Source organism: Acomys russatus, chromosome 25 (genome assembly GCF_903995435.1).
Source record: "Acomys russatus chromosome 25, mAcoRus1.1, whole genome shotgun sequence".
In the NCBI taxonomy this organism is placed as follows: Eukaryota; Metazoa; Chordata; class Mammalia; order Rodentia; family Muridae; genus Acomys; species Acomys russatus.
In genome coordinates this window covers 12,145,904-12,173,530 of record NC_067161.1, presented here as the reverse complement: position 1 = coordinate 12,173,530, position 27,627 = coordinate 12,145,904, and the positions used below count along the sequence as shown (strand labels likewise).

The 27,627-nt window shown below is 47.1% G+C and overlaps 1 protein-coding gene across 1 annotated transcript in view; it reads left to right on the top strand.

The window, feature by feature from the left end:
- Cramp1 (cramped chromatin regulator homolog 1) overlaps window positions 1-26,556 on the top strand; it is a 50,619-nt gene extending 24,063 nt beyond the window's left edge. The window contains exons 6-21 of the mRNA XM_051167233.1: window positions 824-872; window positions 6,556-6,641; window positions 7,210-7,333; window positions 8,278-8,359; window positions 8,876-10,048; window positions 13,004-13,181; window positions 15,467-15,648; window positions 15,738-15,812; window positions 16,909-16,990; window positions 18,113-18,217; window positions 18,466-18,644; window positions 19,260-19,325; window positions 19,712-19,943; window positions 20,777-20,941; window positions 22,576-22,721; window positions 26,211-26,556. Of these exons, the coding sequence (XP_051023190.1) occupies window positions 824-872; window positions 6,556-6,641; window positions 7,210-7,333; window positions 8,278-8,359; window positions 8,876-10,048; window positions 13,004-13,181; window positions 15,467-15,648; window positions 15,738-15,812; window positions 16,909-16,990; window positions 18,113-18,217; window positions 18,466-18,644; window positions 19,260-19,325; window positions 19,712-19,943; window positions 20,777-20,941; window positions 22,576-22,721; window positions 26,211-26,375 (3,089 nt within the window). The 3' untranslated portion in view covers window positions 26,376-26,556. The remainder of the gene's footprint in view (window positions 1-823; window positions 873-6,555; window positions 6,642-7,209; window positions 7,334-8,277; window positions 8,360-8,875; window positions 10,049-13,003; window positions 13,182-15,466; window positions 15,649-15,737; window positions 15,813-16,908; window positions 16,991-18,112; window positions 18,218-18,465; window positions 18,645-19,259; window positions 19,326-19,711; window positions 19,944-20,776; window positions 20,942-22,575; window positions 22,722-26,210) is intronic.
- The last annotated feature ends 1,071 nt before the right edge of the window (window positions 26,557-27,627 follow it).

Below are 27,627 nucleotides of genomic sequence, written 5' to 3'. Positions count from 1 at the left end.
ATTGAATTCTTTCACTTCTTGTTCATCTCTCATTCTTTGTGGTTTTTCAAGACAGGGTTTCTCTGTGTAGTCCTGGCTGTCCTGGAACTCACTCTGTAGACCAGGCTGGTCTCTAACTCGGAGATCTGTCTGCTTCTGCCACCTGTGTGCTGGGAGTAACGACGTGCACCACCACCTGGATTGTGTTAGCTTTTTTTTTTTAATTTTTATGTGCGTTAGTATGAGAGTGTCAGATCTTGGAGTTACAGACAGTTGTGAGCTGCTATGTGGGTCCTGGGAATTGAACCCGGGTCCTTTGGAAGAGCAGGCAGTGCTTTTAACCACTGAGCCATCTCTCCAGCCCCCTGTGTTAGCTTTTTAATTCTTGCTTTCCTCCAAAAACATCTTGAGGATAGTGACGAGGGCAGAAAAAGTAGGGCATTAACATCATCATTTAGTAGGCTGGGATTCAAACTATGTGCCTGCGAATCTACATACAGACATCAGGAAAAGAAGGCCCAGGACCCAGTGAGATACCTGGAGGTAGCAGTTGTCAGCCCCGGGCTGTATGGGAACAGTGGTTTAGCAGTACCAGAATATCAGGAACAATTCCTGCCAGGAGAGATTAGCTGTACACAGCACATTAGACCCTTGAGAAAATGGTTAGGAAGAGGCTGTCTGGGACAGACAGGGTACTAGTCAACTTTACTACAGATACACATTCTTTAAAACATAGAACATTCGTTGTCGAGATCTGGAGTCTTTTTGGAAGGCAGTGTGGGAATTTGTGATTGTTTGCTCCTAACCACCCCGTGGCCTCACTTACTTTTCTGTGTATTTAAAGGTATGGATGACAAGAATGCAACCAAGTTGAATGAACTCATTCAGGTTGGGTAAGTACAAGTTACTGTGTATGTTTGTGCTCATTTGTAAACTACAGAAGTTGAAATATGCTGTTTTCCTTCTTTTTCTTTTTATTCTGAACATGTTGTGTATGAGTGCGGGCATGTGAGTTGTGGCGCTTGTGTGGAGGTCAAAGGACGGCTTTCAGCAGCCATTTCTACTGTGGTGTCCGCAGACTGAACTCAGGGCATCAGGCTGTGCAGAGTTCTCATTTTCTTTTTGTAGCTCTGATAGGCAGTATAACCAAAAGCCCTCAGGCCCACCTGCTGAGGAAGGTTCTGCCTCAGTGGGCTGTGCCCTCCCACTTCAGTCATCAGTGAAGACAGTTACTCACAGGTACAGCCGCCAAGATCTGAGCCATTCTTCAGTTCAGGTTTCCTCTTTCAGGTGACCCTTGATTGTGTCACGTTGATTATAAAGACTAATTAGGACACAGGGCAGGTGTTTTATCTGCTCAGCCTGCTAACTAGCTCTCCAATTTCTTGGAGGACCCACAGAGTTCAAGCTTCTTACTGCCCTCTTGGGCACATGTGTTTGTATCCAGAGATGTTCCCTATGCCAGTCCTTGCCTGCGGCCGTGTGTACAGAGAGCTGGGGCTCTTTCTCTTTCCTGAGTGCTTTGACGTGTTGGTGCCTGGGCTGCTTTGGTGGCGTTTAACACTTAATCTGGGTCCCCTTTCCTGTAGTGTTCTCACAGTGTCACAGCCACCATGATCTTTTCAGCCCATTGTTTTTGATCTTTTCTGTTTCAAAGATGTCATCTGCATCAGGGTTGAGTGTGGAGATAGCATACTGCCTTGTGCTCAGGTTTTCTGGGTGGACTGCCACTCTGCACCAGCTGGCTTGGATGATGTAGTTAACATTTTCATCCTCATGAGTCCTTTTGTGTTCGGCCTGTCTCTGGAGTTGGTGTGTAGGTCAGTAAGATGTTGTTACCCTGAGCGTTTCTGCAGTTCCATACCTACCCTGTTGTCCTCTCTTGGCTGCCTAGAGCATATCTCTGCACCTTCTCTTTAATGTTTCTAAGGGCCTCTGTCACTTCTGGTAGAAGAAATGAGCCTTCTTGCCCATACCTTGGTTATCAGTTTTACCGCACACAAGTCCCACTCCTGTCCTGTTCCTAGGCTAGTGTCTTGCTCTACATCCTCACCTGGCTAAAAGGTTGAAGACTTGGTCATATGTCCCTCCTCTCTCATGGCTGCCCTCTGTCCTGCGGTCACACTGCTACCAATGCTTCTGTTGCTGCTCTGCTACACTGTAGGACCCATCTCACCACTGCCCACTAGAGAGTTTGTAGAGGCTGGTCCTTGCTGAAAGCTTCCTCTGTTTCTTTGTTTCATCTTATCCCTCTTAGGCCATTCCCTGAGCCTTGAACATTTGGTCTGTTTTTTTTTGTTTTTGGTTTTTTTTTCCCCCCACTCCTCTTTCTCCCACAGGCCTGAACTTTGACTTTTAGATGACTTTATACATGTTAGAGTGAGCACCTAGGGTTCAGCCCTATGTTTCCCCTGGGACTGGATTTGTAAGCCTTTTATTTCTTCTTCTTCTTCTTCTTCTTCTTCTTCTTCTTCTTCTTCTTCTTCTTCTTCTTCTTCTTCTTTCTTCTTTCTTCTTTCGTTTGGTTGTTTTTTTAAGACAGGGTTTCTCTATATAGCCTTGGCTATCCTGATCTGTAAGTCTTTATTTTCATGAGCGACCCAGGCCTGATCAGATTGAATCACAGTGGAAGAGACTGTGATCTGGCAAAACTGCTTAGGTGGCCTTAAATACCATTGAAATTCCTAGGTATAGCTTGTCTCCGATAGATCAGAAGCCATCTGAAGGTGGGACTGAAAGCTGTGTTTCTTGGGGGGATTAATAGGTGGGATTGACTTGCTCTGTGTCCCCATCTGGGACTCCTTCCCTTTTGCACTTCTTCCTCAAGGCGGAGCAGTTGCCTGTCAGGAGCTTTATTGAGAAGATTGAAGCTCATGGGCTGAGGTGATCACCATTGCTAGGTTCCTATCATTAGGTGAGAAGTGTCCTTTGAGCGATAGTACCACTGCCTCTGCAATTTGATCTGGCAGAGACAGATCTTCCATGATTTTATTTCCGAATTCACTGAGTGAATTTGTTTCAGACCCTTTGCCTTGTCTCATGAACAAATCACATGACAAGACATAAGGAAAGGCAAACGCAGGGCTGGGTTATGCTGGTGGTATATCTTCTTACAGCGCAGGGCATTGGCATTCAGCATGTGCCTCTAACAGTGTGCCCCAGGAAACACCTGAGCAACAGATTTCTTCCTGCTACACACAGAGGATCACACTTACACCAAGCAGCTCTCTCTCTAGATTCAGAGACAAGACACTTGATACAAAGCAAGTGCTGTGGGCAAGTAACAAGAAGCACGCTCCTAGCATGTGTGAAGCCTTGGCTTTGATCCTCAGTAATAACAATGAAAAAGGAACAAATGGACAGGATGACTTTGGATCAAGTACTTGTAGGTAGTGCTGCTCAGTGTTGCCTCTTCCCACCAACTTTAGGGTATATGGAGTGGATACTCATGTGCACTGAATTACTTAGGGGTAGGATTTTTTTGGCCTGTTAGCAAGTTGTGCGAGCTTCAGGCTAGGCTCTGTTTTCTGTGAGTAAGATTTGCCCTTGGTATGTTGGTGGCCTTGAATTTACATGTATCTTAGTTGGAGATTTATATGCATATATGAGCCTTATACTCATGGACAGCAGATGGATGGGTGTACCAGTGTTGAAATACGCCTAGTGTATTTTGGTGCTGCTTACACATACATCCCTGGTCCTTTGAGAGTCAAATGGGAAATGCTGATGGCACTGGAGTCTGAAAATATTCCTGAATCCCATGGTCTTGTGTGGCTGCTTTGCTGAGATGACCACCCACCCCAATCAGTGATTTTTTTTTTTTTTTTTTTTTTTAATTAAAAGCAAGGTCATAGCACCCACCCGGAATAGATGGCTGTAAGTGGGTTCTGAGTGTCAGTGGGGTGAGTGTGCATGTCAGCATGGGCTGCAGCTTGTGGCAGGGAGAGGCTAGGCCAGTGTCCTAGGTAAGACATTGAGTAGCAGGGAAGCTGGTGGGCATCACCCACTCTTACTTGATGGGTGCCTCACCTGGCACCCTCGCTCTCACTGCATCACTTCTCATCAGTGTGTTCCCCCGGGATATGACAGTCTAATAAGTTTGAGTTAGTAGAATGTGTAGTTACTTAAAGACTTATCCTCTGTTAATTATCTCTCCAGATGGAAAGTGGATAACAGGTGGCAGCCTTTTTCCTGGGCTCTTTCTGCCTCTCAGCTTTGCATTTAGTATCTAGCATACAGAGATAATTGCTCCTTGTGTGGATGGGTTCATATGGGGTATTGACAGATGAGTGGATGGTAGAGCGATAGGTAGAATTGGTAAAAAGACATTTAAGAGGACAGTTGAGCAGATGAATGAGTGTGTAGGAAAATGGCAGGCTAAGTGATGGATAGATTGTGCATCGGTAATGAATGGGCAGATACATGGATGAGTGGTGGATAGGTGTGCCAATAGGAAGTAGATGGATGGAAGAATATAGGTGTATGGATAGATTAACGGAGGAATGCAGGTGAGTGAGAGAAAGCATAGATGGGTAGCATGGGTCAGTGGGTGGGTGGGCAGTTGAGCAGATGTAAGTAAGTTAACAGATGCACAGGTGTGGATCAGACTGTAGCCGCTGCATCATGAGGAGGCACGGAGCATTCTGTGCTGAGTGAGTGTGTCCACCTCCCACGTGAGGCTTCACGGAGCATTCTGTGCTGAGTGAGTGTGTCCACCTCCCACGTGAGGCTTCACTGTTTGAGTTGTCTTATGAATACTTGCTTAAAGCCTTAAATGTTTGGAGCCAACAGGAAGCCACTATGCAGGGTTCTGAGACTTCATAATGCTAAAATCCGAGTTATATTCCTTTTCAGGATGTAGAACACAGCTTTGTTGTTATGAGGCATGTGGTGCGGCACTTCTGACTTTAGCCCTGAGGCTGCTGTCTTCTGCTTTACATGTAACCATTTGAGTTGCACCTTAATCAAGCATTGTTGCACCAACAGCCTTTCCTGTGCGTGTGCTGCTTCAGGCTATAGTTGATTCTTATCTCCAGACTTAAGCAGCATTTTTTAGAATTTTAAAAAAGTTATTAAATTAAGTACAATATACATTTTTTCAGATAGTATAAACAGCAAAATCACCAGCTACTCCATCTCCCTGCCCTCAAATAAAACTTAACTTTAGAAAAAAGATGTGTTTATTTATTATTATGTATAAGTGCTCTACCTGCATGTACACCTGCCGGCCAGAAAAGGGCATCAGATCACATTACAGGCGGTTGTGAGCCACCATGTGGTTGCTGGGAATTGAACTCAGGACCTCTGGAAGAGCAGTCAGTGCTCTTAACCTCTGAGCCATCTCTCCAGCCCCTAAAACTTAACTTTTGTGGGGGGGGATTTACATGAATAAACATTAGATACAAATAGGGATTTGACTAGTATGAGTACATCTTTTCTCCTACATCTTGAGAGTTGCCTCAGGTAATGCTATTATTTTTTGGTCACTTTTCTTGCATACATCTTAGAAATTAAATAGCAAGAATGGAAGCTGCTCTCGTAACTGACATGTGCACAGCTGATGGTAGGTCAGTCAAAAACAAAAATGGAGAAGGGGGTGGTTAAGCCAGGTGTAGTAGTGCACACCTTTGATCCTAGCAGGAGGCAGAGGAAAGTAGATCTCTTTGAGTTTGAGGCCAGCCTGGTCTATATGGTGAGTTCCTTGACAGCCAGAGCTATATAGTGAGACCCTGTCTTAAACAAAGCAAAGAGGCATAAAGTAGGTGATAAACAGCCCGAACATAGTATAAAATCCAGACACACATTCCTCCCACATAGGTGGCTGTCCAAAGCCTCTTCTTCAATGCAGATCTGCTTCAGTCTGGATCCAAAGTGCATCCTTGTTCTTTCTAGAAACTGAGGAGTGAGACTGATCAGTTTCCGCCTTGGCTGTCATGTTCACACCTGTTTCATCACTGTCTGAAAGCCAGCTACCTTTTCTAAGTGTTTTGGAAGCATCTACCTGTGTTTTTAGGAGTGTTCACCTCCATTTCAGTAGCCAAATAGCCTTCCTGTAGTGTGTATAATTGCTACTCTACTGCAGCACCAGCGCACAGGCCTCAGCTGGCCTGAGGGCTTGAGCTTGGGCCCATGACACCTTACTCTGCTTGTACCCTTGCCCTGTGGGTTACAGAGATAGGATTACACTGCTGTGGCAAGTTGGTCATGAAGAAGTCATGCAAAAGTGGGTAGGCAGGTCATGTGAAAGATACGTACCCGTGGCTCTTGGAGCTTCTGTTAGAAGGATCTCAGGACGAGGAATGCTTAGAGATGTGCTGAGCACAGCAGTTCAACAGTGAGCTTAGTTGTCTATGGCATTCAGCAGTCAAGCTTTGGGCACAGTTCACTTTATATAAACAGCATGTGTCCTTTGGTTAGGAAAGTAGCAGAAATTTAGAGGTCCTGCCTCTGCCCACCATCTGGTGTGACGATGATTGACAGCATAGGGATGGGTACTCACCAGGCCTTCCTGCTTGCCACCCTTCATCTCTTCCATTCACATGAGCTCCTCAGCATTGCTTGCATTTCTTTTCCCAGAGCCACCACAGTACGGTATAAAGGGAGGAACCTGCGGATCAAGGCACCCATGTGCCGGGCCTTAAAGAAGCTCTGCGATCCAGATGGTAGGTACCAGGGGAAGGGATGCTGTATGTTGTAGCTCTCGTGGCTGTTTTGTTCCGTCCCGTGATGGACAGGCTGCAGTACTCTGTTACTGACTGCTTAATCTTCTCCTGGGAATAGACAGTTCTTGAAGTGGCATCCATGTGTCCAGTAAGAAACCAGGACAGCCAGGCGCAGTGACGCATGTCAGTAATCCCAGCACTCAGAGAGGCAGAGGCAGGCGGACCTCTATGAGTTCAAGGACAGCCTGGTCTACAGAGCGAGTCCAGGACAGCCAAGGCTTCCTGAGAAACCCTGTCTCAAAAAAGAAAAAAAGCCATGGCAGCATTCTGACGGGAGTGCTGTCAGGAGTGCGGCTCTCTTGGCTACTTGGTGGACTGTCCATGGTTCTGCCTTTGCAAGTACACAGTTCACCATACTGAGCTTGACTCTTCTGTTCTCCTTGTGTCCAGACACAGGCTGTCTTCTTTTTTCACCATGTTTTCATTTCCCTATGGTTTTCTGGCAAAGTGTTTTGTTTTCTACCTTGAGGTTGGTCTGTACTGGACTTTTATGGTCTCCTTTCCTCAGGTCTAAGTGATGAAGAGGACCAGAAGCCAGTGCGCCTACCCCTGAAAGTCCCTGTAGAGCTACAACCACGGAACAACCACGCCTGGGCACGAGTGCAGAGCCTGGCTCAGAACCCACGACTCAGGTGACGTTTAGCATGAGGATGGCCCCGATGCCAGGCAGGGCATGAGGGTTTGGTGTTTTGGTTTCTCTCAGGGAATTCTAGAGAGAGAGATTTTGCCCAGGGCCCTGGCATCACATGAGGCCTGGGTATGCAGGTGACACTGTCATGAGAATGCTCATCGAGGATGGTCTTGAGATTCTGAATTTTAACTTCTCCAGGCAAGGGTCTCTGTGAGTGCTTGCTGGACCTTTTCTTTCCTGTAAAGCTCCTGCCTTTCTTTCTCACAGGCTCCCTGGAGATTTATGGCTAATACACAAAGCACTGCCGTACCTTTGTTCATTTCCAACTTACAGTTTGTTAAGTTGAAGTTAAATTGGTACCGCATTGAGTGAGCTGTTAGGCACTTAGTGTGTTTGCTGTGCTGTACAGCCTCTATCTCAGTTGACTTCCAGCCTATTTTTATTATCTCATGTGCTGTTAGCCATCACTTTCTCCAGTGATCGTCTCTGTCCCAGCTGCTTTATTCTAATGGATTTGCCTCTTCTGCACATTTCATATTAATGGAGTCGCGCACAGGAATCTGCTCTGTCTGTCATCTCATTGGCCTACTGCTCTGAGGCCCATGTACATTATAGCACATGTCGGTGTTTCATCTCATCTACTTGCATTTTGTTTCCTTAGAGCTAATCAGGGGCAGCTACGTCCCTCTACCTTGAAGACAAAGCTCTGGTAAAATAGGTGGTAATGCTTTCAGTGCTCATATCCAGCCAAGCACGTATATTGGGAAGGGTTCCTGGGCCTTCAGTGATTTCAACAGCAGGACTTAACATTTAGGATTAGGAACAGAAGACCCTGTGGGTCCTCCTTCCAGTGCCTACTTACCTGTTGTGTGGTTTGGTATAGTCGGTCATTAGAATTCTCCCAAGGGTGCCCTTCCTACTATATAACTTTTTTTCATTTCATAGGATGATTGTGGAGCTACATCGAAAAGTCTCTAGCCTCATCGAGTTCTTGAAGCAGAAGTGGGCTCTCCATGAAGTACGAATTGTATCTTTTTTCAACTGAAGCAGACCCCCAAATCTGTCAGCTACCTCTTCCTGCTTGTTTTCCTATCATTGCTATGGGGCTCCATGGAAACCCAACCCTCTTGGTCTAGGTATACAGTCCTGTCTTTGACCTACCTGCTCTCTGTCCTGCCCATCTCTCCATGTTTTGAGTGGCCAACTATCTGGCCCATGGGATGTGGACAAAGTCTCCCCATCAGTAGATTGGGTGGGATGGTATACCCACATTTCAGCTTCCTTTTGTATCCTTGGCTGTTCATTGGCCCTGTAAGTGCCCAAGAATAGTTGTCATCAGGTGTGAGTTTCCTGAACACACTCAATGCCTGAGCCACACAGTTTGGTAGTAGCTTGAGGAAAGTCCTTAAATGAGCCCCAGGAATATTATGGGTTGGTGTGGCTCCTAGGGAAGAAGGCCCTCGTCTGAAGTCCATGGTATCCACTGATGAATACCTTGGTTACAGTGTAGTTGTTTGGAGTTGCTCCTTGACAGTGTGCCCAGCGGAAGACACTTGAGGAGAGGCAGCTACAGGGCTCAAGCACAGTGCAGACCCAAGAAAAGGTGGCATTGCACCTGTTCCCAGGCGAGAACTGTACACTGACACCGCTCCCAGGTGTGGCCCGTGTGGTACACTCCAAGGCCTTCTGCACCGTACACTGGCAAGAGGGTGGCCGGTGTAAGCAGGGCACCAAGGACACACATTTGCTGCCTCCAGCCCAGATCTTGGGCATCCAGAGTGGGCAGGGACTAGCCCGAGGCCAGGTGAAGTGCCAGAGGGGCATTTCTGACAGCAAGAGTGGGGGGCGGCTCCTTCCTGCTGCAGATGCTTCACAGAGTTCAGGGGAGAGCTCCCCTGAGAGTGCTCCTGGAGATGGGGCAGCTCCAAGTATGAGCAGCCCGGATGCCCCTGACAGGCCTCCTCATGGGCACCAGGACTCTGGACCACCACTTGAGAAGACCCCTGTGGCAGCCCTTGCAGTGGGTGGGGACAGCCCCATTCAAGAGTCTGGGACCCTGCAGTGTTCCTGCGGCCAGCCCCCAGACTTGGAAGATGAACTCTCACTCCTTGACCCCTTTCCCCGATACCTGAAGTCTTGCCAGGATCTCATCATCCCGGAGCAGTGCCGCTGTGCAGACACACATTCTGGGAGAGAGCACCCTCCTCTGGGCCAGGTAGCTTCCCCAGAGGCCCTGATACCCAGCAGCAGGGAGGTTGACAGTGGTCCTCCTGGCCTGGACCCTCATCCTGGCACCGATCCTCAACCTGACCCCAGGCCTTTACCAGATATTTGTAACAAAGAGCCAGCAGAACCACCTCCTGAAGAGTCCCAGGAGAAAGGGAGCCCCTCAGAACCTCTGTTGTCTCAGGGACAGCCTGCTGCCAGGCCTTCAAAGGAAGTCCCTGCCAGCCAGCTGGCCCAGCAGCTACGTGAAGAGGGCTGGAGCATGCAGACCTCTGAGAGCCTCACACTGGCTGAAGTCTACCTCATGATGGGCAAGCCGAGCAAGCTGCAGCTGGAGTATGACTGGCTGGCTGTACTAGGCCCCGAAAGCCAGGCACCCGCAGCACAGGGCCAGACTGCCCTATCCCGCTCCCCACCCTCAGCCCTTCACCAGCAGCGCCTCCTGAGCTGCCTCCTGAGGCTCATCTCAACTGAGGTCCACCCCAAAATGGTGAGTGGTTTAGATCAGCCCAGGACATCAAGGAATTTGGGGTCAACCTGTGTTTGTGTGTCAAGCATGGCTCTTCAGGACTCCAGAGGTGACATAATTACCAGGCTGTAGGTGCTATACCCCATACCAGAACTGATAATTGAGAAAGACCACAGCAACAGCACTGTGGAAGTAACCTCTTAGTAGATCCGATGGCAGTGTTGTTGGAATTAGCAAGCTATGTCTAGACAGATGACAAGTCTAAAAGACTTCAAGTTTGTGGAGAGATGTGGTATGCTCTCGTGCTCAAGAGAAGAGACCGGGCAAACCTTTGAGTTAGTGGGAAAGTGAGAGGTTCTAGCCTTGGCTTCAACTGGAAGGTCCCTGAGGCAGTATTGTGGAAAATGATGAGCCGGAAGCTCTGCTGAGGCAGCCAAAGTAGGCTCCTGGCCAGCAGCCTCCACACCACTGAGATCTTGTTAGAAATGAGATTACAGGCACATGCCCAGAAAGGAACACTTAGTTTGAAGCTAGTCTGATCTTTAAAAAAAAAAAAAAAAAAAAGTGGAAGGTAGGAATGAAAGAGAAAAAAGGAGGATGGCAGGCATTGGGCATGGGGTGGAGTGGGTGGGGTTGTTGGGGTGTGGCAGATTCTAAGCCCCCTAGTGACTTAATGGGGTTTGCTGAAACTGAAGACTTTGGATCAGAGACAGGTCATCTGTCCTTTGTTTCCCTCCTTTTTCTGTCTGTCAGAGCTGTGGTAAGCAAGTACTCCAAGAATACTGAGACTCACTGGCTGGTGTCATCTGAAATGCTCCATCTGAGGCGGAAACACTACTATTCCCAGTAGAAAGATACAGTGAACAGGGACAGGTTGGAAATGCTGGACTTGGCGTGGGTGCTTGGGCAGAGCAGATGAGGCCACAGAGAGGACCAGGACAGCAACTGTTGAGGGCATGCTGTGAAGCAGCCCTAGTAAGACAGATGTGCGTGTTTCTGGAAGAGTTCAGAGTTGAGGCATCTGGCCAGGTCGCCAGAATAGGAACAGCAGCAAGAGGTAGAATGCCCTTGTGAGGCCCAAGGACATGAAGCCATTTATTTTTTGCTGTCAATTTGTGTGTGAAAATGTGGGTGCTCAAATACTGTGGCACACGTGTGGAGGTTCAGGAGTTGGTTCTCCTTCCACCTTGGTTTGAGGCAGAGTGTCGTATTTTTTCTGTCACTACACTTGCTTCTTTTCCAGGCTGGTGTGCCTGTGAGCTTCTGTTCTATTCTGTCTCCCCCTATGGTATTGTAGGAGTTCTGGGATTACAGATGTATGCCCTCACATCCAGCTATTTATATGGTTTCAGTGAATCAAACTCAAATCCTCAGGGTTGTGTATGAGGTGCCTTTACCTGCTGGGCCATCTGCCTGAACCCTGGAGCAATCCATTAAAAGGCTTTGGACACCCATGAGGCTGAGAGCTAGGCAAAATGCTCCTCAGCTGTGACCAATTTGCAGGAGTGACTTTGTTTCTTTCTGATTCACAGTAGTAGAAGTTAGCATGATTGCCTTAGGCTAGCTTTTTTCCATGGCTCTTTAAAAAAAACAAACCTCTGTTACTTAATCCATCTTTTCTGTGCCATAGCTGCTCTGAGTGCGTAGCAGCAGACAGTTGATCCCTGCCTCCTCTCTGCCACAAAGCTGCTTGGCTGTTCTCACTACCACATCCAGGCAATAGAGTCAGGCTAGCATCGCTTGAGGAAAGCAATGAGCTGCTTCAATTATCTCATTCCCTGGTGATTCGTAACTCCCCCCTACCTTCTCCTTTTTCTTGTTTTTGTTTTTGAGTGTTTTTTTTTTGTTTTTTGTTTTTTGTTTTGTTTTGTTTTGTTTTGTTTTGTTTGAGACAGGGTTTGTCTTGTAGTCCTGGCTGTCCTGGACTCTCTTTGTAGACCAGGTTGGCCTGAAACTCACAGAGGTCCGCTTGCCTCTGCCTCCCGAGTGCTGGGATTACAGGCCTACGTCACCACACCCAGTTTTTTTCTGTTTTTTAAAAGCTTGTCATGGTCTATTTTGTTTTTAAGATGTCTCATAATATTTCCAGACTTCCAGACTGTCTGGCTTGAAACTTGTTCTGTAGATCAGGTTGGTCACAAATTCACACAGTTCTGCCTGCCTCTGCCTCAGAGTACTGAGGCAAAGTGTGCACTTCCACACCTTGCTTAGTGATTTTAAATCACAAGAGAATTATAAATACTCAGGTGTGGTTAACATTTTTGATCTTAACACTTGGAAGACTAAGGCAGATAGATCACTCAAAAGTTTGAGGCCAGTCTGGGCTACTTAGTAGATACATACCAGCTAAGGCAGGTATGTATGGAAACATACCAGCTAATGTATATAAATACCTTATTTCAATAAAGAACACCACCACCACACAGAGCTGGAGAGATAGCCAAGCAGCAGTTAAAGATGCTCACTGCTCTTCTAGAAGACCAGAGTTCAGTTCCTAGCACTGGTCAGGGTGGGAGTATCCCTACATTTACATGTGCTTTGGGGCATTTCACAGTTTTGCCACCAACAGGGTACAGTGGCGCAAATCTGTAATCCCAGCAGAGGCAGGCAGATCTGTGTGACTTTGAGGCAAGCCTGATCTACAAAGTGAGTCCAGGACACACAGAGAAACTCTGTCTGGAAGAAACAAAACAAAACAAGGTTTTGCCATCATGGAAGTGGATATCCTTACGATATTTGTGGCAGGACCTTTTTTTTTTTTTTTTTTTTTTTTTTTTGGTTTTTCGAGACAGGGTTTCTCTGTGTAGCCTTGGCCATCCTGGACTCACTTTGTAGACCAGGCTGGCCTCGAACTCACAGCAATCCGCCTGCCTCTGCCTCCCGAGTGCTGGGATTAAAGGTGTGCGCCACCACGCCCGGCTGGCAGGACTATTTTTTTTTCCAGCTGAACCTTTGTATTTTTTTTTTTTTTTTCAGACTTTTGAAGCAAATACAGCATCAACGGCCTCAGTCAGGCCCACCCAGGAGGAACAGTCCACAACTCCACCAGGCAAGGTAGTGACCATCAGCTCTCGGAGTCCACGCTGCTCTCGAAACCCGTCTGCCCTCCGAAGCAGCAAGCCCTTCCCATCTGGCTCTGCACCTTGTTCCCCAGGTATGGTTCATGGTATCCTAATGTCCTTGGCACTGTGTCAGAACAGGGCACACGGCCCTACTGCCTACCTCCCGGGCTCCCCTCCGCTGGGGCGATGAGCACAGGGGCATGTCACAGAGACAGAAGAGCCTAGTTCGTGTGATAAGCAGAGGGCAGGGTAGCCTTTATTGGTCTAGTCATGTTGGAGGTTTTGTGTCGGAACCTTCATCAAATACTGAGTTAGTGGCTTAAAGCCACTAAGCAAGATTTGTTCTGGAATCTGTAGTGACTTGATTTTCTTTACATCCAAAACATTAGAATAAATCAGTCTTCTATTAAAGTGTGTGATGACACTTAAGTGCGTTTTTTAAAAGAAAGATGAGGTAGCCTGCTTCTTAGCATACCTTTAAATTTCATCTGAGAAGGGGTTGGAGAGATGGCTCAGCAGTTAAAAGCATTGGTTTCTCTTCCAAAGGACCTAGGTTCAAATCTCAGCAACCACATGGCAGTTCACAACTGTCTGTCTCTAATTTCAGTTCCAGGGGATCTGACACCCTCACAGAGACATACATGGTGGCAGAACACCAATGTAAATGAAATAAAACCCTCTAGAGGACTGGAGAGATGGCTCAGAGGTTAAGAGCACTGCCTGCTCTTCCAAAAGTACTGGGTTCAATTCTCCAACAACTACATGATAGCTCACAACCATCTGTAATGAGATCTGGTGTCCTCTTCTGGTGTGCAGGTGTACATGCAGGCAGAACACTATGTACAAAATAAATAAATAAATCTTTAAGTAAATTATTTTTTACAAATTTCATTTGTTTGGTTGTTGTTGTTGTTACTGTTTTTGTGGTACTAAGGATGGAAAACAGGGCATCACACATGTTAGTCGCTTTCCTGCTAAGATATCACCCTGACCCTTAGGAAAAAATTCCTTATTGAGTATACAAAACCCCAAGGTAAGCATGGCCCTTTCCCCAGAGCATCAGTTTTACTTGATTTAAACCTACAGAGCAGCTAGACATCGTGGCACACACCTGTGTTCCAGCACTCAGAGAGTCAGAGGCAAGTGATTCTCTGTGAGTTTGAGGCTAGCCTGGTCTACAAACAGCCAGGGGTATTACACAAAGAAACCCTGTCCTGAAAAACGAAACATAAATAAATAAATACAGAGCTTATTCTATCTGTGTTATAAGGGAGGCCCGTCCTACTAGGAGTACGTCGGTGTACCCGAGGTAACAATAATTCTTTTGGCAAAAAGAGTTACACAAATATACAAGTATGGTATCCTGTCAGGTTAACAGTTCTTTAATAGTACTGTTTTTCATACGAGAATATTAATGGCTCTACGGTATCTCTTATTTTGTGAGCAGCCTTTCCACTAATGACTGTTGGCCTGATAGTCCTTCCAGAGACCTGTGTGGAGCTCAAGGCTCTGGTTTGGGGGACACATCTTGGCAATTGCTTATTTTGTTTCACTTCTCCTTTCTTATGCCTTTAGGAGGCTGCCTCAGGCGACAAAGCCTAAGCCACTGATCCCTGCAAATAAAGGGATGTTGCCTGCAGTGGGCCAGGTAGCAGCTCAGTATTGCCTCTTCTATCCTCCAGTGAGTTTTCTAATGTCCTGACATTCTCTGTCTGATTGAGGATTATAGGTCCAGGGGTCTGTACTTCCAGAAATGTGTACTATGTCTGGCAAGCTTGGCCTGTGGACCATGAGTGGACCATACCAAGCCGTGAACCATGAAGGTGCTTTGTAGCAGCACTACCACAGCAGGGTTATTGAGAAATAAGTATTTTCTGTCCTGTTATTACTGGAACTGTTTTCTACAAAATAAGAGATTTTAAACCAGGGGTCAGTAGTGCATAGTATAACCCACTTTTTGTACTTACCTGTGCTACGCCAACAGCTACATAAGCACGTAGTCACGTTCTTTCAGTGGTACTTCTGTGGCAGCTTTCTTGCTACCTCGTGACGTTGAATTGCTATGGAGACAAGGTGGTCACTGAGTGTGTTGCCAAGCAACCTCTACAGAGAAAAGTCTTGGTTAGTTGTCCTCCCCTTCCTCCCCTTTCTGAGCATAGAACAGTGGTAAAGTGCTTTCACTCAGGTGGCCTCCCTTCCCTGTAAAATGGGTCCAGGAATCAAAGGAAGAAAGGCAAGACTTTACTGAGATAAAGTAGAGGCATCTGAGGAGGTGTCAGGAGGTTTCTTTCTTGGCTTACTTCCTAGCAGAGGAACTGCCTTTGCCCTGGAGGGGATGTAGGTGAGTGTCAGCACATAATTCTCCCTTCTGTTCCAGGCTTGAGAAACCCCCCCAGGCCTCTCTTGGTGGCTGGTCTGTCCAGCACAGGAAGCAATGACTCAGATGGTGGCCTCTTTGCTGTCCCAACAACTTTGCCACCCAACAGTAGACATGGAAAGCTCTTCTCTCCCAGTAAGGAGGCGGAGCTGACTTTTAGACAGCACTTAGACTCCATCAGCGTGAGTGCTGGGAGTGCCAAGTGGGGTGGCTGTGGTATGCTCTGCAGATAGAATGCCTGTTTCCAGAGCTCATGTTCTTTCTCTTATAGATACAGTCAGACTTTTTCTCACCAAAGCCCAAGAAACTACGGAAGCGGCACTTGCGAAAGCCACTGGTGGTCCAGGTGAGGGAATATTGCTTGAGTCTACGTGTCTGCACTGTGTCTGCCATGTCCATACTCTAGATGCTGCGCTGGCCATGAGATACTGGTTTCTTACATGTCTTTGGTTTTCAGAGTGAACTAGAGGAAATTCCTGCCCTTGTCTTTCTTTTATTATGTTGTAAGGAGTTTATCAAATGAGCATGGGAAGAAAAGGAAAAAGGAAAGGGGTACCCCAGAGGGAGAGAGGAAGAGGGAGAGGGAAAGAGAAGAGAGAGAAAGTAAGAGGCTTGTCTTTCTTATTAATAGGAAAAAGCAAAACTAAGAACAGACAGTTTAATGGTATCCATATAAATAAAGCATTTATAGCATTGATTAGCATTGGTTATTATTTACAGACACGTCTGGGGTTCTGGGTCACAAGAGTGTCCAGACCTGGGTATCTCCAAGAGCTGTTAGAGCTTGGGCTCTAAACAGTCAGGAGGCAAGGGTCTGGCTGGCAGAAACGAGGGTTTGTGGAACTGTAGTAAGTGGTAGGAGAACCCATGGATGCCATCTGCAAGCTGTGGCAGACACAGGACATACAAGGCCCCCAGGAAGAAGACAGCTGCATTTCCAGATGAAAGATAAGGAAGTGAGTCTGTAATGATGTAGCCATAGAAATGTGTGAGCGCATGTAGTTTTTGGAAGACATGAATAGACCAGTTTCCTTTTTTTTAGTCTCTTAGAAATCTTTGTTCCCCAGGTCTGGTCAGGGGGCTCAGTGGGTAAAGGTACTTGCCACCAAGTCTTACAATTTCAGTTCTATTCCCAGGGCCAAATCTAGGACATTCTAGGTTTGAACTAGATTCTTCTGATATTTCCTTGGGAAAGGTCTTACTCAACATTCCAAAGTGACCTGTTGTTGACCCTGATGTCTTTTCTTCTTCTTTTTAAATTGATTTTTGTTTGTTTCTTTGTACAGCCTTCCTTGGCTAGAATTAGCTCCATAGACCAGGCTGACCTCAAACTCACAGAGATCTGCCTGCCTTTGCCTCCTGAGTGCTGAGATTAAAGGCCTGTGCCACCACTGATGTCTTCTTACCACCTTTACTATTTGCACTTTTTTTTTCTCTCACAGAGGACACTGCTCCCTAGACCTTCTGAAAATCAGTCCCACAATGTGTGCTCCTTCTCCATCCTGTCTAATTCTCCTATAGCCGGTAAGGCCAGGCACCCCGGGGCAGCTTGCTCTGAGTGTTACCTGAATATACTCCCTGTGGGTGTCCATGGCTGTTGGTGTGACATTTCTAGCATGCTTGTGTTCATTCTCTCAGTGTATACTAATTATGTACTGTGCCCCCTGCGCTGGGCCTAGCTGCCATTGTGGGCAAGACACTGCCAGTAGTTGGAGTGTCCTGCTTTAGAGATGTGTTCCATTGCTTTCATTAGCAGCATTGACTTCGGGTCAGTGGAGTGCTTTCACTTTCCGCCTGCAGAGCCATGGTAGGCACTTATGAAAAAAATGTGTTGTTGGGGGTGTATGATCACATTTTTTTTACTTACATCTCTAAATGTAGTGGGTGCCCTGATGTTTTAATGTAAGCCTCAGAGTTGCCTTCAGTGAACACACATACTTGTTGGTTTATCTTGACTAATCTTTTTTTTTTCCTGCTCATAATTCTGGGGCTCTGCTGTACTGCTGAACTATGCTTCCAGCCCTAATGAATCCTCTTCCTCTTCTTCTTCCTCTTCCTCTTCTTCTTCCTCCTCCTCTTCTTCCTTTTCCTCTCCTTCCTCCTCTTCCTCCTCCTTTTTTACTTATTCTTATTTGTATGTATAAGTGACTTTGTGGGCACTAAGAGCCCATGAAGGCCAGAGATGTCAGACTCCTGCACTTAGAGGTGGTTATGAGTCCCTGAGTGGGTGCCTGGGTCCTTTGCAAAAGCAGCAAGTGCTCTTAACCACTGAGCCACCTCTCTAGTCCCTTCATGAGTTATCTTTTACTCTTTAATTGTATTTATTTTATGTGTGTGGATGTTTTGCCTGCATGTATGTCTGTGCAGCTGTGCTTGTTTAGTGTCCATAGAGGCCAGAGGAGGGTCTTCCCTAAAACTGGAGTTACTAGGTGGCTATGAGCCATCATGGGGAGTGAACCTAGATCTTTCCTTACTAGGAGCCTAGTGATATGATCTCTCACGCTGCAAGCTAGCAAGTGTTTGGAATGTTAAGTGACTTGCTATGATCCTAGCTATGTCTGTGAGGGAAGCCCACTATAACCCCATTGTGCATGGTAGGGCATTGACAGATCAGTTGATACAGCTGCATTTGTCTTCCTCTCACAGGGAGAGGCTGGTTCCGGCCCATCCAGTCTTCTCTGACCAAAGCAGCTCTGTCTCGACCGATAGTGCCCAAGGTCCTCCCATCTCAGGCCACCAGTCACCTGCCCAGTAAGTCTGTAATGTACACAGTGGCAGCCACCATGTGAGGGTCCTTAGTTGCTCTTTTGTCATACATCTTTGTACTATTCTCTTCTTCTCCAAAGCCTAATGTCTAGTGCTTTGCTAAGAGTATATCAAATCCCTTGGCTCTTCACTGAAGAGAGGTGTGAGGGCAAAGCTGTCCCAAGCTGTTGGGGCACACACATCATGGAGTGCAGTGTTAGGAACAGAGGCTGATATGTCACTCCTGTTGCCAGGTGCTATCGACTTAGCAGCTCAGAGTGCTGGCATCATCCCTGGAAGTCCCTTGCCAGTTTTAGATACCGATGGTTCATCTGGCATCTCTCCACTGTCTTCAGAACAAGCAACCACTGCCATCTCGGGGCAGGGTAACACTGGACCGCACCAGAACAGAGACCCTGTTTCTGCTGTAAGGGTGAGTACATTTACAAGGCCTATGTGGTGTTACCACCAGCTTCTGGAGCAAGGTCATAGGCTTGGGTCCTACTGATGGTTAGAGGAGACACTGAACCAGAAAAGCCAAAGTTTGAACACTTGACATGGAGCACATAGTGGTAGGGATGTAGAAACACGTTTGCTCTGAGATGCTAAAGAACCCATTGCTAAAGCATGCATGAAGGCGTAGCTCTAAATTTCAGCCCAGTGCCTGACGTCAGCCCATGGGTCCTCACTCAGGTGGTATAAGTAAGTACTTGGTATTTCTGGGTGGAGAACAACCCATGTGGCCTTGACCACTCTTTCATGAATCTGCAAATGTTCTGAATTGTTGGCCTATTTGAGAGGATGGTGGGTGGGTAGACCCCATGGAGCTCTAGGGCCTGAGAAGATCTGGTTAGCCTCTTACTGAGCTGTTGAGTTTCCTCTTAGAAAGTAATAAAAGGTTGTAAGTGAAGAGCCAGTGGTCTGAGAACTGCTTTCTATCATTTCCAGCCTGGACCACAGTCCATTTCTGCACCTGTTTGTAGGGGCACTGGGGTGACTGCTGATATTCCAGCTCAGCGTGCACCCCTCATTGGTCTTGTTGTTCCAGGGCACTAATGACCCGTTTGCCAGCATTCCAAGAGCAGAGCAGGAGCCAATGACAGACGGCTTCCAGGTAGAGTACACACTGGGGCTTCAGTGCCCACCCTCCCTGAGCATAGGCCATGCTTCCCAGCACTGTTGGCTCCTCGCCTCCTTGCCTATTGCTGTCCCTGGTTCCAGCTTCCTTTATTAAACCCCGTGTCTAAAAGGACTGGGTTTTCTGGGCTGGGGAGCAGGAGGTAATCAACTGGTGGCTTTCTGAGCATTATTCTCCCCCCAGATGCCACCAATGGGAATAGTCTCACCCTATCCTGGCTTGACTTTCTTTTGAAGAAGTGTATTTCCTGAGTGTGTTCCTCTCTTGGGAGAATGAGGGTGGAAGGTCGTGGGCTGCACTCACTGTTCCAAGAGTTGATGGGCACCTTGTGCATGAACAAATAATTATCCCCCTCCCAGCAGGGATCATCTGTTCTGTCCTTACCTGAGCTGCCGAAGGCTCATCTCCAGAATGGCCTTTCTACGTCTATACCCTCATCAGAGAGCTCCAGCACCCGGCTCTCCCCACCCAATGTTTCTGCACTGCTGGACATATCCCTGCCTGGCCCACCCGAAGATGTCCTCTCACAGGGAGAACCTGCCACACAGATTAGTGATTCCATCATTGAAATTGCCATCAGCTCTGGCCAGTACAGTAAGTACAAATGGCCTTGCTCACCATTCCTACTCGGTTCTCGCTGGGATGCTGTAGCCAGACTTGCCCATGGGGACCTGATCTACCTAAGTATTTGCCAGACTTGTTGCTAAAGTATAACTCACGCATTGAATATCTGTCACTACAAGGTCTCTCTGCCTGGCTCTGGCAGAAGCAGTACCTGGGAGTGGCCTAGTGGGTTGCTCCTGACCTTCAGATAAGAATGGGATGGTTTAGAAGGCTCTCTGAAGCCTGGGGATCAGCTTTCTGTTTATGCATCTGGAAGGTGACTGACATGTTTGCAGCTAATGTTTAGGAAGTAGCTGCATAGATGGTCACCAAGGGCCTGGTCCCACTCATTCTGTGATGGTGTTCTGGTGGCAGTGGCACAGCTATTACCGGCTGACATGACTCAGCTTGCAGGGTTTAGGCAGACATGAACTCACAGCCTCTTAGACCATGGGCTTGATAGGTCCCTGACTTGTTTGAACCTTGCTTTCTCTGTAGTAGTCTGGAAACTGTTCGTGCCCTACAGCATGGAATCAGGAGCATCCTGTTTCCCATGGGGCTGGTGTAAACACCATGAAGGTTGGCAGAGCACTGTGGGCAAAGGGCCTGCCTGGCCCTGCCTGCTGCCTTCTGCATTGTGCTCTTCTTCTAGCATCAAGTTGCCCTAAAGGCTCTGTGATCCTTGTTTGTAGACAACTGCTGTACCTTTGGTATGGGCCCAGTGCATCCTGGGTCTTCTGAGTTCAGTGGTCCTGAGCTTCTGGCTCCTGCTGCCTTACTAAGGGTTTGGGGAGGCATCTCTGACCTTGGTTTTGGGTTAACAGGTGAAGGAGTTCCTCTTTCTCCAGCAAAACTGAATGGCAGTGACAGCTCCAAGAGTCTTCCCTCCCCATCCAGCAGCCCCCAGCCCAGCTGGATTGCCTCTCCCACGCACGACCCCCAGTGGTACCCCAGTGACTCTACAGATTCCTCTCTCAGCAGCTTGTTTGGTGAGTGTCTCTGGGGGGATCCCCTTTCTAAGTTTGAAGTCAGCCCAAAACTTAGAGCTTTTGCTGGTTTCTCAAGTATTTCTTTCTGAGTTAACTTTTTTCCTTTTCTTTTCTTTCTTTCTTTTCTTTTCTTTCTTTTTTTTTTTTTTTTTTTGAGACAGGGTTTCTCTGTGTATCCTTGGTTGTCCTGGACTTACTTTGTAGACCAGGCTGGCCTTGAACTCATAGGAGATCCGCCTGCTTCTGCCTCCCTGAGTACTGGATTTTTTTTTATTGTTGAATTTTTGTTTTTTGAGACAGGGTTTCTCTGTGTAGCCTTGGTTGGTGTGGACTCTCTTTGTGGACCAGGCTGGCCGTCCTCCAACTCATAGAGATCTGCCTGCCTCTGCCTCCGCCTCCAGGTGCGCCACCACACCTGGCAATGTACTGGTTTGGTTTTTTTTTTTATTTTGTTTTTTTTTTACAGTCGTGTGCCACTGAACCCAGCTGCCTGAGTTAACTTTTAAAAGTGTAGTTTACATGTAAGAAAATGCACGATTTTCAGTGCATAGTTTACTGGTGTTAGCATGCTTATAGACACACTGAGAGCGCTCAGCCCAGTACAGACACCACATTCAAGTCTTTCATCTGGGTCTCAGTGCCTCCTCCAGTCTGTGCAGCCTGCCCAAACCTGTCTTATAGAGCTCTTGCAAAGAAAAAGAAACAGACCAGACTGTCATATGTTCTCAATTTCTTTATGCATTCAGTATGATATTCTGGAGTGGGTGTTAGAGCTTACATGTATGTGGTGGTATTCCTGACCACATATGGAGAATTATAGAATGTGGCTTTTTTCCCCCAGGAAGAGATTCCATTCAGTTCTTGTACCTTACTAAACTGCTTTATAAGATAGACTGAAACTGAAGCAATGATGGGCCAGTTATCGATATGACTACATATTAGCCAAGACTGCTTAGTTATTCATACCTTTGACCCTCTGATTAAACCCAAACCTGTCAGTACCCTAAATATGAGTTTGGAGGATGGAATCACTGAACTTGTTTATTTTGTTCTTCTTCCCCATGGTGCTACAGCAAATAAATCTCATTTCTCTGCTTTTTCACCATTGCTTGTTTCTTCAGTAGGTGTATTGAGAATGGGTGGCCAGGCTTAACTTTACAGTTGCTAGGACCCAGGCTTTTAACCCTCATAACTACAAACTTGATCATCCTTGATTATGAGTCCTATGCTTGGTGGGAAGTACAGAGTACAGGGAGCCAGATGCCCACCAGTGGTTTTGTTAACACGCGCGCGCGCGCACGCACACACACAGACACACACACACACGCACACACACAGACACACAAAACAAAGGCGTAAATGTGAGCAAAAGTCACCTGCTACCTGTGAAGTCAGAATCAAGCTCAGCGCCCATCAGTGAGGACCTGGCCACAGATACTCAATATAGGACGGGCACAGCACCTCAGGGCCCTTGGAGAGTGACAGAGATGGACATGCACTGACGTGAGATGACACAAACCTGTTACCGTATAGCAATGCCATTGGTAGCCCTTGACACAAGTGTAAAGGTGGAGACTTAGAAGGGCTGCACTGGGCTAGCTGGACACTTATCCTGACTCACCTTCTCTCCACAGCCAGCTTCATCTCCCCAGAGAAGAGCAGGAAGATTCTACCAACAACTGTTGGGGCCAACAGTGGCACGTCTTTGCTTGGCCCTAGCTTATTGGATGGAAATTCAAGGGACTCTTTTGTGTCCAGGTCTCTGGCTGATGTTGCAGAAGTAAGTGCAGGGCCAAATTCCTCAATTAACTTTCCTTCCCATTCTGGAGGCTGTGGGGTCCCTCCTAGGTCCTGTGGGTCTTAAGGAATGCTTATCAAGACTGTGGGCCAGGTACAACAACAGCCAAGTCTTTCATCTCTGAGAGATCTGACAGCACTGGGACACCTGATGGACCACAACAAACTAAGTAGGCTTCTTGACCTGGGAAGCATAGGATTGGGGTGGGAGCCAGGTCACCAAAACCAGGCAGAATGCTGTTGAATCTCCTTGGATCTGTCCGTCCCTTGCTGTGTGACCTTGGGCTGTCTGATCTATAAGATATTGTGCCATTTGGGAGTTGTAAGAGGTTACTTTACCACCCTTCCTGCCCTGGCGGCAGAAGGCCTGTAAGCGGTGTGGCATGTGTTGTGGCCATGACTCTGTGGTTCTGCAGTGGAGTTCTTCCTTTCTCTGTGTGTACTTTTCCGTCTTAGGACTAAGCTGTCTCTCCCTGCAGTCATCTAGAGGTCCTCAAGTTGTCTGTGTGCCCAGCCAGTTAGGATTACAGGGCCAGCATTAGTGGGAGGAATGGGTACAGCTGTAGGCATCAGGAGAGACTTGATCAAAGCACACGCCATGTGAGGTGGATCCTCGAGCAGCATTTCCCAAGTTGGCTTCCTGGATACCAAGGCCTTGGTAGTTACCCCAGAAGAGTTTTATAGCCAGACACTTGAGGAAAAGTACAGGTCAAAACAATAGTGAAAATTGCTGTTAACTTGAGGCATGGCAGTGTAAACCTATAATCCCAACACTTGGGAAGACTGAGCTAAGAGGATAGCTGTGGTTTTGAGATCAGCCTAGGCTATAGAAAAACAAAACCCAAACAATAGAAACAATATTAAATATATTCTTTTTTTCTTAAGATTTATTTATTTATTATTATATATACAGTGCTCTGCCTGCATGTACACCTGCAGGCCAGAAGAGGGCATCAGATCACATCATAGATGGCTGTGAGCCACCATGTGGTTGCTGGGAATTGAACTCAGGACCTCTGGAAGAACAAACAGTGTTCTTAACCTCTGAGCCATCTCTCCAGCCCCCCCCCCCCTTTTTGTTTGTTTTGTTTTGTTTTTTTGAGACAGGGTTTCTCTGTGTAGCCTTGGCTGTCCTGGACTCACTTTGTAGACCAGGCTGGCCTCGAACTCACAGCGATCCGCCTGCCTCTGCCTCCCGAGTGCTGGGATTAAAGGTGTGCGCCACCACGCCTGGCCTAGAAACAATATTAAACTAAAACTTTTTCTCAAAAATTCATTGGTTTCTCAGTTTTCCAATGTGGATTTTGAGATGGTGGAATCATAGAATGATGACTTCTAAGTTGAACCATGACATGCTTGACAGTTTTAAAACAACATAAGAATAGAAGGGTTGTAGGGGGCAGGAGGGAAGAAGAGTTGGAGAGGTGGGTAGGCAATTTGAAGAATCCTTACTGTGCAGCCATGAGAACAGGCATTTGGATCTCAACATCCGTGTAATAACCTGGCCCTCCAGTCTGTGTCTGTAACCCAGCTGTAAGTGTGGGGAGGCACAAACAGGACGATCACTTGGAGTTGCCTAACTGGCCTAGCTTAAAAAGTGTAAGCCCCAGGATCAGGAAGAAACACTGTCCCGATGGAACAGGTGGAGAGTGATAGAGGACAACTGGCATAGGTGGACACACACATATTTGCATATATTCTCACACAGACAGATACACAAATACATCTTTAAAGAAGAATAGATACAGCAATACTGAGAATTCTCCTCCATAGTCTTCCGTAGTTTGGAGTATGTGTTTACAAGTATGTGGAAGCCAGAAGTCCCCAAGACTTCCTTCCTTAATTACCCTTCAGTTCACTCTGTCCTTGTGTTGTGTGGTGGGAATGAGCACCTAGATCTGAGGACACCTTAAAAGTACTAGTTCTTTCCTGATCTCTTGGCCCCGGGGATTGATCTTGGGTAGTCTGGCTTGGCAACAAGTGCCTTTACCCACTGCCCACTGCCCCCTGCCCCAGCCTGCTTCCTTATGTTTTGAGGCAGGAAGCTAAACCTGGAGCTCCTTGATTCTTGTAGGTTGAGTGCCCAGTGAGCTCCAAGGGTCCACCTGTCTCTGATTTCCCACCTGGGTTACAGAGTCTATACCCTGCTTTTCTCTGGAAGTCCTCATGCCTGCATGGAAAGCACTTTACTGAGTGAACCATCTCTCTGGAACCTTCTCTTGTACAATCTGTACTATTTCTCAAGCCATTCACAATGGATCCTTTACTCGTAGGGCTCCTTGTAGCATAATGTTTCACACAAAAGACTTTTTTTTTATTTCTAGTTAGTATGGATGCTGTAAGTCCCTGGTTTCTATAAGATGGGCACTTAGGAAGCCTGGAGATCAGGAGTGCTGAGTTTCAAGCCAGCCAGACTCCAAAGTCAGCGTTTGCATTTTCCCCTCAGGACAGTGAGCAACACAAAATACTGTGTATCTTTAGCAAGTGAAGGAAACACCACATTCACCTGCAGAATGAGCCAGTGTGTTCAGCAGAGGATCGTCCCAAGCACTCTATAGTTTGAAGAACACTGCTTTTGGAAGGGGCCCTCGTCATCGGGAAGTATGATAGCAATGTTTTCTGAATGCAGTGGTCAGATGGTGGGATCTGGCTGAAAGGGATGGGTGTGGTCTATGGGGAGAAGGGGACAAGGCCTTGCTATGTACTTTGGGCTGGCCTTGAACTCATAATGTTTCTTCCTGCTTCAGCCTCAAAAGTTGTAGTTTCAGGGATCAAACTCAGATCATCGGACTTGGCAGCAACTACTGTTACACACTGTGCCATCTTGCAAGTTAATGCATCACTATATAGATAGAACAAAAGTCCCTGCTCTCTCGAGCCTTCCACTATAATGGAGAGAGACAATAAACTGTGACAGCTCCCCCAAATAATGTCTTTAACACCCCAGGCCTTACAGATTTCTGTGTCCCTCACAGCAGTTCTCTGTCTGCATTGCTCACTGTGCTAAGCCTACCGTTTTTTCTAGTGTTCCTTAAGTAACTGCACTCTGTCTTCTCATGGCCTCTGCACTTGTTTCTTTGATGGGAACGTTCTTTCCTTGAATCTCTTTCATGTACCTTGTATCCACACTTATGAGACCCTCACCTAACTCTTTTCTGAGGCAAACTCTGGGCTGCTTCCTTTGATGTCTGCCTTCTGTTAACCTTACTGTGGGCTTTCTTCCTCAGGAGTATGAGAAGGAGTGGCTGCTGCTGCAGTCTCAGCATCTGGATGTTCATGTTCTCAGAGCCTTTCCTAGGATTGTGTACAGAGGATGTCCTTATAGAAAGTCCATGTACTTAGACCACAGAGGATTCTGAAATTCCTCAGAGAGCAATAGGCTCCTTCCAGTGACATTCTGCTCTGGGGGTCAAGAGCCTCTTGTCAGCATGGATCCTCCAACTAATGTCTTCTTGTCCCTTCTGTCCTACAGGTGGTGGATTCCCAGTTGGTGTGCATGATGAATGAGAATAGCATTGACTACATATCTCGATTTAATGACCTGGCTCAAGAATTGTCCATCAATGAGCCTGGCCGCCGGGAGGTTCTTTTTGATGGTGGAGGAGGTGGTAATCCCGTTAGTGACCTCTCTCAGTGACTGTGCCTTGTGACACAGGCATCCTGGAATCCACAAGGGAGGTCTGCGGAGCTGGTCCATGAATTTGTCTTCACAGTAGAGAAAGTCAAGCCCAGAATCCTGAGAAGACAGTGAACAGGAGCACCTCTGACAGCAAATGATATGCAGCCCATAGGAGCAGTTGATCATGGCCTGTCCAACAGGCAGGACCCATACCGTCCACAGAGGCCAGGACAGGCTCTGAGAAGGGTAGACATCAGAATTCTTTTGATATCGCAGCCCTTACTTGCAGTCCTGTAGCCTGTATGGCACTCCCAATTATGTGTCTGCATGTTAAGCCTTTCAGAGGGTCTGTTCCTTGAAGAGACTAGCCTGGTATTCATTTCGTCTCGAGCTGTTATCCTATGTGAAGGGAGACCATAGCCACTGCTGCTTTCTTTCTGATCTTTTCCCCACTTGGCTTCTGTCTGTAGTGATGTTGCAAGGGACAGTGGGTATAGACCAGGCTCTTGCCTGGTGGGATCTGCAACCTGACACTTCATAGATGCTTTGATCATTAAGCGGAGAAGGTTCCTGGAGCTGTGTAGCTAATGCTATCTTCCCAAGATTACTGACCCTTACCTAGTGCTTCCCCCTTCAAGAGGTTTGGTTCTTCCTGGCATAAGAACGAAATTATGTTTCTTACAGGTTGTGTGGATGTTTTATGGGTTCCTGCAAAGCTAGTTGGAAATGGTTTTCTTGTGGTTTAAGGATCGAGACATGGACAGGGAATAGTAAGAATCCTCTAGGTGGCTTTGCTCACTTCCTGTGCTTAAGGCCTACTTCCTTCTAAGTGACCTAAGATACCATTCCACTCTACTCACTTTCCCTCTGCCCCAAATGCACTGCTGTGTCTAGATTTAATGTGTGCTTTAATTTTTCATGTGTTACTGCTGGACTCTGAGGGGTGCCTTTGCCCCAGGCTGTCACTATTCTTGTTCTAGGACCCAAGCAGGGTTCAGATGTCAGGGTGTGGGAAAAGCCTCACAGCTTGATGGTGTGTTAGCACCTCTCCTGGAGCCCAGTGGTGGTCAGCCATCATGATTGTGGCCATCCTTCCCAGAATGGTGCCAACAAGAGTTCCATCCCCCTCCATTGCCCTCAGTAGATCCTTGTAGCATGGTCACTCTTCCTGCCAGACCTAGGATGTCAGGGAGCCCTGACTGTGGTTCTTGGTGAACAGGTGACACCTGCCTTACCCTCTTACTGCTCATTCTCCATATAGCAGTCAGGG